At 38.3% G+C, this 14031-nt stretch overlaps 1 protein-coding gene across 1 annotated transcript; it reads right to left on the bottom strand.

Moving 5' to 3' along the window:
• Positions 1 to 10282: 10282 nt before the first annotated feature.
• si:dkey-51e6.1 (uncharacterized protein LOC558617 homolog) lies at positions 10283 to 12902 on the bottom strand. Its single transcript, XM_049588975.1, has 3 exons — positions 12654 to 12902; positions 12225 to 12349; positions 10283 to 10628 (listed from the first exon to the last, which is right to left on the bottom strand). The coding sequence occupies exons 1-3, from the start codon at positions 12865 to 12867 to the stop codon at positions 10536 to 10538; spliced, it is 432 nt and encodes a 143-aa protein (XP_049444932.1). The 5' UTR covers positions 12868 to 12902; the 3' UTR covers positions 10283 to 10535.
• Between the last annotated feature and the right edge of the window lie 1129 nt (positions 12903 to 14031).

Below are 14031 nucleotides of genomic sequence, written 5' to 3' on the forward strand. Positions count from 1 at the left end.
AGGAAATGGGACTTCACATTAATGCTTATCTCTGTTCACGTACAGTTTATTGGGAAACTGCCTGCTGTGTACTTACACAAAGACATACCAGAATGTACATTTTCCCCACTGAATTAGGTTAAACAAGGCAGCTTGATCAACCAGATTCTGAAGTTTATGTTGAGACTTATAAATTACTATAGTGTCAACATTAAAAAAAAATCCTATATCACTTAAATTCCCTTAAAATACAAGATGATGGAAAGCATTTTTCGGATTTTTTATTGCTCCCCTACAAATCAAGTTTCACTTACCATGTCCACTTCAACACTGACACAGTCTATGGGGTGCTGTTTGTAAAGTGGCTCACGCTGAAAATAACATCAACATTTTGCCACATTTAGCTTCAAACAATGTTTAAAAAAGTGTTGTGAATGTTTTAACATCACCTTTTACCACATTTACAGCAATATTTGTTAACTTAGAAATATATTAAATAGTTAAATCTAAGTATTAAATGTGGCACCTAAATGTTAAATGTTTAATCTAAATATTAAATCTAAATCTAAATCTAAATATTAAATCTAAATCTAAATCTAAAACTAAATGCTAAATCTAAATCTAAATCTAAATATTAAATCTAAATCTAAATCGAAATGTTCAATCTAAATATTAAATTTAAATCTAAATCTAAATGCTAAATCTAAATCTAAATGTTAAATGTTAAATCTAAATGTTCTGGGTGAAACTAACTATTTAGCTAATATGCAAATTCACACTGCTGGTCACTGGAAGTACCAAAATAAAAGCTCGAGATGGTCAGACTGTGTTTATAGAATCAAATAACAAATTAAAACCAACTTATCGGGGGAATGAACACTTGAACATACATTAGCGTGATAATAACTACCTAAAATAACAAAAAACAGCTGTTAGTGTCCCTTTGGAGGGAATCGCCTTGTTGTTAACAAATACTTCAGGGTAGAAAACCAGCAGACTTAAGCTATATAGATATACTATATATATATACAGTACAGGCCAAAAGTTTGGACACACTTTCTCATTCAATGCGTTTTCTTTATTTTCATGACTATTTACATTGTAGATTCTCACTGAAGGCATCAAAACTATGAATGAACACATGTGGAGTTATGTACTTAACAAAAAAAGGTGAAATAACTGAAAACATGTTTTATATTCTAGTTTCTTCAAAATAGCCACCCTTTGCTCTGATTACTGCTTTGCACACTCTTGGCATTCTCTCAATGAGCTTCAAGAGGTAGTCACCTGAAATGGTTTTCCAACAGTCTTGAAGGAGTTCCCAGAGGTGTTTAGCACTTGTTGGCCCCTTTGCCTTCACTCTGCGGTCCAGCTCACCCCAAACCATCTCGATTGGGTTCAGGTCCGGTGACTGTGGAGGCCAGGTCATCTGCCGCAGCACTCCATCACTCTCCTTCTTGGTCAAATAGCCCTTACACAGCCTGGAGGTGTGTTTGGGGTCATTGTCCTGTTGAAAAATAAATGATCGTCCAACTAAACGCAAACCGGATGGGATGGCGTGTCGCTGCAGGATGCTGTGGTAGCCATGCTGGTTCAGTGTGCCTTCAATTTTGAATAAATCCCCAACAGTGTCACCAGCAAAACACCCCCACACCATCACACCTCCTCCTCCATGCTTCACAGTGGGAACCAGGCATGTGGAATCCATCCGCTCACCTTTTCTGCGTCTCACAAAGACACGGCGGTTGGAACCAAAGATCTCAAATTTGGACTCATCAGACCAAAGCACAGATTTCCACTGGTCTAATGTCCATTCCTTGTGTTTCTTGGCCCAAACAAATCTCTTCTGCTTGTTGCCTCTCCTTAGCAGTGGTTTCCTAGCAGCTATTTGACCATGAAGGCCTGATTCGCACAGTCTCCTCTTAACAGTTGTTCTAGAGATGGGTCTGCTGCTAGAACTCTGTGTGGCATTCATCTGGTCTCTGATCTGAGCTGCTGTTAACTTGCGATTTCTGAGGCTGGTGACTCGGATGAACTTATCCTCAGAAGCAGAGGTGACTCTTGGTCTTCCTTTCCTGGGTCGGTCCTCATGTGTGCCACTTTCGTTGTAGCGCTTGATGGTTTTTGCGACTCCACTTGGGGACACATTTAAAGTTTTTGCAATTTTCCGGACTGACTGACCTTCATTTCTTAAAGTAATGATGGCCACTCGTTTTTCTTTAGTTAGCTGATTGGTTCTTGCCATAATATGAATTTTAACAGTTGTCCAATAGGGCTGTCGGCTGTGTATTAACCTGACTTCTGCACAACACAACTGATGGTCCCAACCCCATTGATAAAGCAAGAAATTCCACTAATTAACCCTGATAAGGCACACCTGTGAAGTGGAAACCATTTCAGGTGACTACCTCTTGAAGCTCATGGAGAGAATGCCAAGAGTGTGCAAAGCAGTAATCAGAGCAAAGGGTGGCTATTTTGAAGAAACTAGAATATAAAACATGTTTTCAGTTATTTCACCTTTTTTTGTTAAGTACATAACTCCACATGTGTTCATTCATAGTTTTGATGGCTTCAGTGAGAATCTACAATGTAAATAGTCATGAAAATAAAGAAAACGCATTGAATGAGAAGGTGTGTCCAAACTTTTGGCCTGTACTGTATATATATATATGAATATCTCACATTTGTCATGTCACTATATCACCGTTTAGACTAATCTGTTTGTAAAGTCTATAAACACAATGATTGAACAAACATTACTATTTCTGTGTGCACGTTTTGTAATTAATAACATGGTTATCGTAGATTAGTGGGGCTAACCGTTAGCTGTTAGCCCCGTTAGCGGTGTCTGTAATGACTCATTAACTCTAAACAGTCTGTGAAAAAAATATTTTTTTCCAGCGGATGTCTTAGTTACAACATGATTGAGCTAACTGGAGTATTTTCATGTCGTATCCGACAATGGGAGTCTTTTAACAGATGACGTCCTGATGTTAGCGTTGCTGCTGCTGTTAGCTGACGCTGTCAGCTGCGACCACTATGCTTTCTAGACATCGTGATTTCCCAAAACTGAATAAATACCTCACATAGCAACACAAAACTGCTTTGCTAGTTCAATCATCTTGTAACTAAGACGTATTTTTTTCACGGACCGTTTAGAGTTAACGAGTCATTACAGACACCGCTAACGGGGCTAACAGCTAACAGCTAGCCCAGCTAATCTACGATAACCATGTTATATATTTACAAAACGTGCACACAGAAATAATAATGTTTGTTCAATCATTGTGTTTATAGACTTTACCAACATCAGATTAGTCTAAACGGTGATATAGTGATGTGAAAAATGTGAGATATTCATATATATATATATATATATATATATATGTATATATATAGCTTAAGTCTGCTGGTTTTCTACCCGGAAGTATTTGTAAACAACAAGGCGATATATTGGCTAAATATTTAGTTTCACCCAGAACATTTAGATTTAACATTTAACATTTAGATTTAGATTTAGATTTAGCATTTAGATTTAGATTTAATATTTAGATTTAACATTTAGATTTAGATTTAGCATTTAGATTTATATTTAGATTTAATATTTAGATTTAGATTTAGCATTTAGATTTAACATTTAGATTTAGATTTAATATTTAGATTTAACTATTTAATATATTTCTAAGTTAACAAATATTGCTGTAAATGTGGTAAAAGATGACATTAAAAAATTCAAAACACTTTTTTAAACATTGTTTGAAGCTAAATGTGGTAAAATGTTGATGTTATTTTCAGCGTGAGCCACTTTACAAACGGCACCCCATACACAATCTGCAGGTGTATGTCTTCTCCAGTTGTACATGTAATTCAATCATAAGAAGCTATGGATGTATTTGTTGTAAGACAGAGTTGAAAGAAACTCAAGGGTAAAGTTAATCTATCACCCCAAAAGCTCCTCAATAAATTGGACAGATTTACATTTTACAATGTGTACAGAGTACATATATGTAAATACTTCAAAAGCAATTTCCAGAGCAATACATATATATATATATATATATATATATATATATATATATAAAATTAAGAGCATGTTATTCTGTGGATTATTTTCTGTAAAATGGTAAAGGCTATGACAAAGGCCTCCGGATAAATGACAGAATTTGACCCTTTAACCATTACATATCTAAACAGACTGATTACAGTTTCGTCATAAGTCTAATGATTCGTGTGAAATCTCATTAAGGTCTTACTGTAACTTGCATTTTCCAAGAAGAGGGTTGTGTCTAACAGAATTACCTCCTGTGCTGACCTCCCTGTGTGTAGATAATGGAAAGGTTATCAGTTTATAGGAAACTGGCTCCAGACTCAGGATGGAAACAGGACGAAGGTGCCTTTTTGTTTTTCTCTTTTTGAGTTCACAGGAGCAGAAGGTATTGAGAATCGGTGTCTAAGTTAAGTCTCCTGATGAGGGTCAATGTGAGTGGAGCTCTCCTTTGGGGAGTCAAAAGCAGCTAATTGTGTTCATATAGTCAGCAGAGGTACATGCCACTCTTCCTCTGAATGTTCCCATTACAACCCACCGGATTCATGGTGAGTCACAGGCAAAAAAAGAAAGCAATGGTAAGAATGTGCTTCACTGCTGGAATACAGTATGTACCTTTACAGACCCACTCACCTCCTGTGGGAAAACCCCAGAGGAAAGGTTGAAGACTCTTCTTCATATGGAAGTGAAATCCATGGGAATACAGATATGTTGTGGTTAATACCTATCACATAGGTTTACAACATCAAATAAAAGACAACAGTATCAAAACAGAAAATCAGTCTCCCCTTTTTAAAGCCATCTGAACAGTAGGCATCAACAACACAGATTAGAACTTTGCCTTTTTAATTTCTGTCTTAGGATGGATCACAGAGAGTGATCAAAGTGTCAAACATTTCAGGAATACCCATGAACAGATGTTCAATCAGTCCACCACAGACTAAAATACTTACTATACAATTTTGTACAACATCATGGTCCCCAGAGGATGAATCCTTTGGTGATTCCCTGACTTTTCTCTGATACTAACAAGGAGTCACTTATCCTGTGAAATACCTCAACACTAGCCTACCTCCACATGAATAATGATTTTTAGGAACCGCACAACTTCGCCTTGGCATCACCGTGGGGTTTACTTTTGTGCTTTTCACTGAAAAGTCTAAAGACCAGTTAGATGGATTGCCATGAATTTTGGTTCAGAAATTCATCCCCCCAAGTCCTGAGGAGGAACGATTCTTTTCATGATATAAATGTATTTAACCTTTTGGGTTTTGTTCTGCAAAATATGTTGTCAGTTTCTCCATGACTCCATTACAGCACATGCACATTTGACAGCTAGTGAAGCCCGCCCCACAAAACGTCCAACAACTTAAAGCCTATAAACCAAAATCAACTTTTTCACTGGCATCGTCTCATTTACAGAACTATTCATGGCCTACTTACAGCATACTTATGTGTGTACATCAAGCCAAAATAATGAAAATGGCTACGCTCTCAGAACATGTTTTTCCTGTTGGTGCCGAGGGTATGTATAGAGTTTGGCAAAAGAGTATTTATATATGCAGCTCCTTATATGTGGAATCTCCTGCAGAAGGACTTAAGTTGCATTCTTTTGTCCCTCTCGGCTGTTTCAAAGCACTGCTGCAGGATTTTTGTACACAATCCTCTATATGCCAATGTCACAGTGTCTTAGCTGGTCTTTGTAATCGTGTGTAGTTGCTCTTTTTGCATTTTTATTTTTCACTGCTAGTATATGGGGCATTCTACCGAATATGTGCAAAGTTAGGCTGGAAATATTTTGAAATTTTGTATGTTTTATTTCCAAAACTTTGTCCCTATATATATTGTACCATATGTAAAGGTCACATATCTAGTAAAATGACTGTAGTTTTTTATATTGTATTTTCAGACTGTTTTCGAATGTTTTTCCTCTCCCAAAATTTGTCACTACCGAAACATATAGTATTATATTACACAAAAAAATATATATCAACCTGTTATGCTTGTTCCTTCCCTTGTTTAAAGATTTAAATTTTTACAAATTTTGACTGAAGATTTTCACAATTAAATCGATAAAAAATAATATTTTAACAAATTTCAAAGTTCAAATTATAGAATCCTTCAAAATCTAAATGCAATCTTTCTTTGTAAAATGCATAACGCTGATCAGATTGATTTCAGAGTTAATAATTGATGAAACAGAACATAAATGTAACCGATTAGCATCATAATACTTTAGTTGATAACTCAATATACTTTATTTTTTACAAAACACCCAGTGTTTTGGTAGTGACTGCACTGTTTCGGTAGTGACTGTCCTGTTTCGGTAGTGACCATTATACTGTTTTTAAGGTTGCATCGTATTTCCTCAAATGTATGCCTTATGGTGGGAATTACAAATTCAAAGACAAATGTTTTGTGGTCAATAAAACAATTTAATTTTTGAGAGGGCAGAGCAGAGTAGAACAGAACAGAGCAGAGTATAGTAGAGTAGAGCAAAGTAGAGCAGAGTAGGACAGAGCAGAGCAGAGTAGAGTAGAGCAGAGCAGAGTAGAGTAGAGAAGAGTAGAGTATAGAGTAAAGCAGAGTAGAGTAGACCAGGGTAGAGTAGAGCAGAGCAGAGCAGAGAAGAGCAAGACTTTGGAGCACAAAATTATGGGGTTTAACTCCTGACCATCCCATTTTGTCACTACCGAAATGATCATGTCACTACCGAAACTTTACCATAGGTTTCGGTAGTGACTGTTTTGGTAGTGACATTCCTAGCTATTTTTCAGGATAACTAAAGAATGCTAACAGTCACATGGCTAACAAGCACATGTTTGAAGAGTTGTTCGCACAGAAAAACAATATTTTGCATAAACCCCCCAAATTTTTACATAATTGAAGAGAACTTGTGTTCGGTAGTGACAGTTTTAAAAGTTACACTGATTTTCAGACTTTGGAAGGCATTTATTTAAAAAATGATGGGAGTCAGCGACTTACCATGCAGCCATGTGGGATGGGGGTGCAGTACTACCCCCCTTCTCAGAAATTCAGGGGTGTGGCTAAAATCCAGACTCAAACAGAGCATTAAAACTCTTGTGTTTCAGTAGGGACACTATTTTTTTAGCATAGTTTCTTAATTTAAAAATTAATCCCACAATACATCTAAATCTTTCAACTTCTGTTCAAACTTTATCACAAAGATGTTTTAAATTAGACTTTTGAAAAAAATATGAAAAATGTTTTAAGTGTTATTTACATGAATTGAATTTTAGAGGTCAGGGATGGGGACAGCTACTTCCCAATAGAAAGTACCCTATAAATGGAGATTTTGTATATATTTAGCTTATCACTTTCTCATTTAATGTCCTGGGTTTAAATAGGCCATAACATAATCTTTGTAAATATCTATGTCTGATTACTCAGTTTTATTATTTTTGTCGTTTTTTGGTAAGGGACAGCACTTTGCACATAATCGGTAGAATGCCCCATATATTGACAGACTTTTTGGCTTTTCTTTGTAGTAATCTTATTTTGTGTTTTATATTGCTTGTTTTAGAGCTATACATTATTATTCTGTTTTTTTGTTCTACGTTGTCTGTCTGTAACCTACAGTGGTGGAAAAAAGTTTTCGGACACCCTTAAAATCTCAAATATTATCATGAAATATTTGTGGAAAAATCTTTTTTGTGTTTCAAAAGGTGTGGCTGCATTAGACAGATACAAACAAATACAAATTATATTTTTTGTTTATTGTTTACAAGAAAAACTAACAAAACTAAATTCTTGACAGTTTCAATATGTCAGTTCTCAACATTGTCGGTATCAAAGTCAACAAATAACAGAGAATGTGTTCAAAACTGAACAAAAAATAAATAAACCATCACATCATCAAATTAATATTTAGTAGTCCTGCCACTGGCACGTAGTAGAGCTCTAATCCTGGCTGGCATGTTCCCCACGAGCCTTTCACACTGTTGAATGGCTAATCTTGTCCCATTCTTCTTGAATTACTGCTTTTAATTCTTCTAAATTCTTTGGTTTATGCTTTGAAACAGACCTTTTGATAATCCACCACAGATTTTCAATGGGGCTCATGTCCGGGAGGATTGAGCTAGCCACTCTGAACCTGGATACTGTGCTCCTGCAGCCAAGTTCTACTGGCCTTGGATGTGTGGCAAAGGGCATTATCTTGTTGAAACATCCAGTTTTACCTCAACGGAACAGTGCACGCAGAAGGGAGCATGTGGGTTTCGAGAATGGTACAATACTTGGTAGAGTTCAATGTGCCATCACAGACAGTGAGATGACCAACACCAGCAGCACTCATGCATCCCCAAACCATGATACTGCCTCCACCATGCTTGACAGTAGGTACTGTACATGTTGGAGATAATGCTTTGCCTGGCCTTCTGCGTACCCTCACATTAGTAGGAGGAAGATAAAGCTGGAAACTGGACTCATCTGACCACAAAATCTTCTTCCAATTCCTGGCTGTCCAGTTCTTGTGTGCCTGGGCCCAACGACGCCGGGCTAACCTCTGTCTCTCATTGATCAGGGGCTTCTTGATAGCCTTGTAGGACCTTAAGCCATGATCTAAAAGTCGGCCACGCACAGTGCGGGTGGAACACTGGACACCAGTTTGGTTTGACCACTGCTTCTGAAGCTCCTGTGATGTCATTCGGCGGTTTTGCCTGCACATGCGGATCAGGATGCAGTCATTTCTTGCTGAAGAAACCCTTGGACGCCCAGATCTTGGTTTGTCTTCCAAGCTGTTGGTTCGTCTGTATTTCTGCAGAGTGTATCCAACTGCTGAAGGACTGCATCTGCACTTCCTGGCTATCTGGCGGCAGCTGTACCCTTCCTGGTTGAGAATCTTTATCTTCAGGCGTGTTTCCTGCGTTAGGTTCCTTGTTTTAGCCATTTTTTGTGTCTGAAGAACTTTCAAATGTGCTGGCTTTATGTAGACACGAAGCTTGGCAACAAGAATTGTGTCTTTTAATAAAAAGAACGACCTTCATCACTGGTACCAAAATGACCCAATACTCAAAATTTCTTATGTATTTTTATGGAACCAATCAATTTTAAGTTTTTAATGGCTTTTTTAGGATTTATTTAGTATTTTGGCTGTGACTGTACTAAAAGAAATTGCACTTGAAGACCTAAGAGTGATTCTTAATGCAATATTTCACAAATGCATGGGGTGTCCGAAAACTTTTTTCCACCACTGTATATTGCTGCCTGTCATGGCTAGGACACTCTTGAAAAATATTTTTAATCTCAAGAGGTTTTTCTGGTTAAATAAAGATCAAAGAAATAAAAATCGGAAGAATGACCATTTAAGGAGCATATAAATACATCATTAGCCTTGGCTGGCAGAGGTCTTGACTCAAGGCTTATTTAACTTTGCCTTTCTCGGTTGTCATCGCTGCAGTACACTGATAAGAGCAAGTGGGAGAGAGGGAAAAGTTGGTCACTCATGAGCACCTGGATGTTTGACAGGCTGACTCAGAACATGCTGCAAACTAAATTGCACACTAATCATTCAATTACCACTAGTCATCAGGTCAAAATTGCAAATTGTCCATATATTGGTTCATGACCAAATACCTGCATAGCTAATGACATTCCCATGAGCCTCAGCTGTGCTCTGTGTTTACTACTGAGTAAATGTTAGCATGCTAACACGCTAAACTAAGATGGGGACCATGGTTAACATTCTACCTGCGGTGCCTTTAGACTCTTAAGCTGTGTACCAAATCCATACTACACACTAGCCATCATAATATATTGTTTTAGCTGTTAGTGTAAAAAACAATTTAATATATACAATATGTGGAATGTTGGTTGTCGTATTTAGTCAGCATGTGTTTGCTTTGAGTGTACTTTATACACGCTGTTAGTTGAACAGTTCTTCTCTAAAATGTGTGTGTTTGTTAAAGTATCACTTGGCTCAACCTATTTTATCCCTGTGTGAACTTTTTTTTGTTATGCTTGTGTCAGATTTTTCTTTCCATCTGACTCTCATTTAGTATTGTCTATGAAAGGCTGTGGAATTCAGTTTATCATTACTTTGCATTTCACAAAAATAAAGCGTATTACAATAACAAGTGAAAGACCCTCTTATCTGTGTCTGGCATTTTAAACAAGAAACTTTCCCTCAGCGTAACAGGATGTGTTAGTGATTACAGTTGGTCATCCCTTCCTGTATGGACTTCACGCTTGGCACCCAGCCTTTAATTCTAATGAAGTCAATCAGACACCAAGCAAAAGTAAAACACAAAACAAAAAAACCCCCCTAGTTTATTTATAATGGGAAGAGTGAGAGAGCAGAGTGTATACCTTATCATGAGAATTAAAAACCTGCAGTCAAAAAACACTTTTTTGAGTCAGAAGCAAACACTTAAATGCAGAGTGGTGTATTTGAATTAAGTGGTGGTTGCACAGAAGGGTCAATTATTACATGGTTTTGTAGTGGAACTGATAAATAAAGGCCAACATTTGAAATGAGATGCAAGTCCACACTCTATTTTTTGTCGTCAGACCAGGTGATCTCATAATCACCGAAGGTACTCTTCAGCTTCTCTGCAGATACAGAATGGTCTGCTTTACCATACGCCTGCAAATGAATGAGAGAGCATGCACATTATTACATTCAAAGACTACTGAATATTTTTGTAGTATACTAAAGGTCCAGTGTGTAGGATTTAGGGGGATATATTGGCAGAAAATAAATATAATATTTTCTTTAGTGTATAATCACCTGAAAATAAGAATTGTTGTGTTTTTGTTAGCTTAGAATGGGCAGTTTATATCTATATAGGGAGCAGGTCCTGGTCTATGGAGTCCGCCATGCTGCACCACCGCGTTTCTACAGTAGCTTAGCAGAGACAAACCAAACACTGGCTCTGGATAGGGCAATTTGTGTTAATATAATGGCCCCTGTAATAAGCAACACATCTGTCACTAGCCAAACAGCTTCGGAAAAACTATTCTTTTTTAACATTAAACTGCTTTATTCAGTTTTTTACCCATTAAAATCCCCACCCCAGATTCATTGGTTTTGGAGAGAAGGAGACCTCTAAGGATAATTCAACTCCTGGTGAAAAAAACAACAACTCCTTAACAATGAACACTGACGAAATCGTAGTCTTTTACTGGTCCTGTCTCAAGCCCATTTCCACAGCAAAGTACGGTGCAGTTCAGCTCGGTTTGCTTTTATTCTGTTTCCACTGTAAAAAGTTGTGGATGGTACCAATGGAACCGTCCCGTACCATTACCATGTTTGGTCCCCCCTCTGTTGGGGTACCTAGCACACAGATCTGGTACTAAAAGGTGGAGCTGTGAACACTGCAGTCTGTTGATTGGTCAATAGAGGACGGTCACTCTGCTCAGGGCTGAGCTGTGGCTGGTTTTGAGGCGCATGTAACCACTGTTCATACACTGTTTTATTAGTAAACTGTAACTATAAAATGAAAGGATGTTTTGCTGCCTCTTGCAGCAGCTGGAGTCTGAGAAAAATAACTTAATTCACTGAGACTTTTAAGGTGGACAGTTAATTTGTAATGTTACTCAATGCATGAGGTGACGACATGAATCAATCAACACAGCTCAAATTTCACTGTGACCACTCTGACCATCACTTTAGTTTTTATATGACACAGACTTTTAGTAATGAGTGGATCTTCAAGTGTCTATATATATTAATTTTGACCAGGTAATGTGAGCTGCATATATTCTAATCCTCACTAGGAGAAAAAAACAAGCGTTGTGAAGCGTCATTCCTGTGGACTCCGGCAACACTAAACCCCTGAGCTTGCCTTTGAAGGACTATATGCACAAAACTAATTTTATAATACCCCACGGAGAGAGACTCTCACTGCAGCCTGTTATATCTTGTTCTGAAAACATCAGCATGCAGACTCGTTCTGTGGAAGATAAATGAGGTACAGACATCTGTGTCAGCGGTGATGAGGAAATACAGTGAGTGCTTGACAGAGCAGTGAGTGACAACAAACCCGCCCACATTTAAGGGTGCTGTGGAAACGCTAGAGTCTAGGTACCATGTCTGAAGGGTTACTTTTGGTTCCAAAGGTACCATACTGAAAGTGTTTGGTGGAAACGGGGCTTTAACGCAATCTGCAGTCCTCACTGCTGGGTGCCACTAAATCCCACACACTGCTCCTTTAATGCTTTTCCAATAAAATTAACTTACAGTTGATTCTCCAAACACCCTCAGTTTTTTCTCTTGGCTGTTGTGCTCTATCTTCCCTCCACCAAGGCATTTGCACTCCATCCCCAAGGCCTCCATAGCAGGATTGACCTTGTCAAATATATGATCTGCAAATAATTGAAATCATTCCATCAGTGAAAAAATACAGTCTGGTTTAATTACATTAAAATAAAATAAGCAGCAGTTTAAAGCATGTTATTGTTGACTTCTATATTTGTTAGCAAGCATTGCATCTGCAGGTCTGTGCAGCTTTTATGTACACTGCACGTTTACAGTGTGCAAAGCAGGAACATTGGTCAAGTAGGTCAGCTCAATCTGCAGCACTAATACAGGTCTTGGTTTGCATGTTGTCTCGAGTTTAACTTGGCACATTTGACGCTTCTCTGCAGCAAACTACAGTCAACAACTTACTGTGATACTCTGCGCTTTTTGTGCCACGGATTATGTCTGTATGCGCATCGCCATCTTTTACTTTCACTCTGACCAGTATGTATTTGAATGTTCCCTCTGGATCAATCTCCACAACGGGAATTTTCGCCAGAGCGTCTGCCATTGCGACTGTAGCCTTAGTCAGAGCACCGGAGACTCTCAGACTGCACAGAGGTCTACCGACGACAGACAACATGGTGCGCTCACACAAATGTCTTTATTTAGAGTGGGACTATTTCCTGTCTTAAAGAGACAGACAACCTGCAACCTGTCAGTACTGTACAGGATTACGCACGCTGGAGACCCCATATGGCGATAAGGGGGAACTGTTTCAGTTAACAGCTCTCAAAACCCAACAATCATGCAGCCAATTTACTATAAAATGGTATCAGTCCACTGCAGCTTATATTTACCAACCCAGTTTATATCAAAGGGAAGAGATGAGCAATGTGTCTAACGTTGGCAAGCTCATTTTTCCACTCTTTTTCTTTTATCTGTGTCGTTGATTTGTTATTTCCTGTAACCAGAGAAGATTTTCCACTGGTGTCTATCAGAAGTCAGAGTTGAAGCTGGTAGTGATGTAGCTGTTGGTTCAGGACCAGTCCCGCAGAAAGAAGGACGGATGCTTCTGCCACAATTGCTTGAACTTCTGGTTGCCAGTCGGCCTCTTTCATCAGTAATCCGTCCTGCAGCCTTTCATTGGGGCCAAAAAACTGAGAAGTTCATGAGATACACACAAACCTCTCCTTTCCTGCTCTATCAGGCCAAATTAGGCAGAGTTGACAGTTGATTTTCTATGTGTTATATGATGAATGCAGTAGGTGTATCATCATTTCGTAGCAGTCTTTAACAGTAATGTCACAGCTGTGGTAATACTTATATTGTGTATGTTTTTATTGCATGATTATTTGCAAGAATAGAGCTGTGGTGAGATCCTAATCATGATCCGAGCACAAATCTGTATCAGCATCTGTTTAGGATATTCTTATCAAAGCTGAAACTGAGTCTCTCCCTTGGGTCTTATTCTGTACAAGTTAATTAAGAAGTTTATATTATCTTTCAAGGGAGAGGGTGGAGGTCTAGAGGTGTCAAGCAACAGTGGCTACTATCCACAGCCGTGGGTCAGAGAGGAAGGATATGAACTGTCACTTCTGGAAACACAGCCAGCCTGCAGGCGCCTCTGCTGCTGCTCCACACACTTCCCGTCTCTGGACACTCATTAAAAATGTTTGTTTGCCGCCATTGCATTTGATTTGTTTTCCGCTTTCTTCTTCTTCTTTGATGAGCAAATCTTTGGACATCCTTTTAGCTATTCCAGTCAATGTATTGTCTGTGGGCACATTCTGGGCTACTGCCAACA

Source organism: Epinephelus fuscoguttatus, linkage group LG10, assembly GCF_011397635.1.
Source record: "Epinephelus fuscoguttatus linkage group LG10, E.fuscoguttatus.final_Chr_v1".
In the NCBI taxonomy this organism is placed as follows: domain Eukaryota; kingdom Metazoa; phylum Chordata; class Actinopteri; order Perciformes; family Serranidae; genus Epinephelus; species Epinephelus fuscoguttatus.

Coding starts and splice junctions, on each gene's coding strand:
- si:dkey-51e6.1 (XM_049588975.1), bottom strand. CDS start 12,867: ATGTTGTCTGTCGTCGGTAGACCTCTGTGCAGTCTGAGAGTCTCCGGT. Junction 12,350..12,653: donor AAAAAGCGCAGAGTATCACA/GTAAGTTGTTGA, acceptor AATTATTTGCAG/ATCATATATTTGACAAGGTC. Junction 10,629..12,224: donor GGGTGTTTGGAGAATCAACT/GTAAGTTAATTT, acceptor ATTCATTTGCAG/GCGTATGGTAAAGCAGACCA.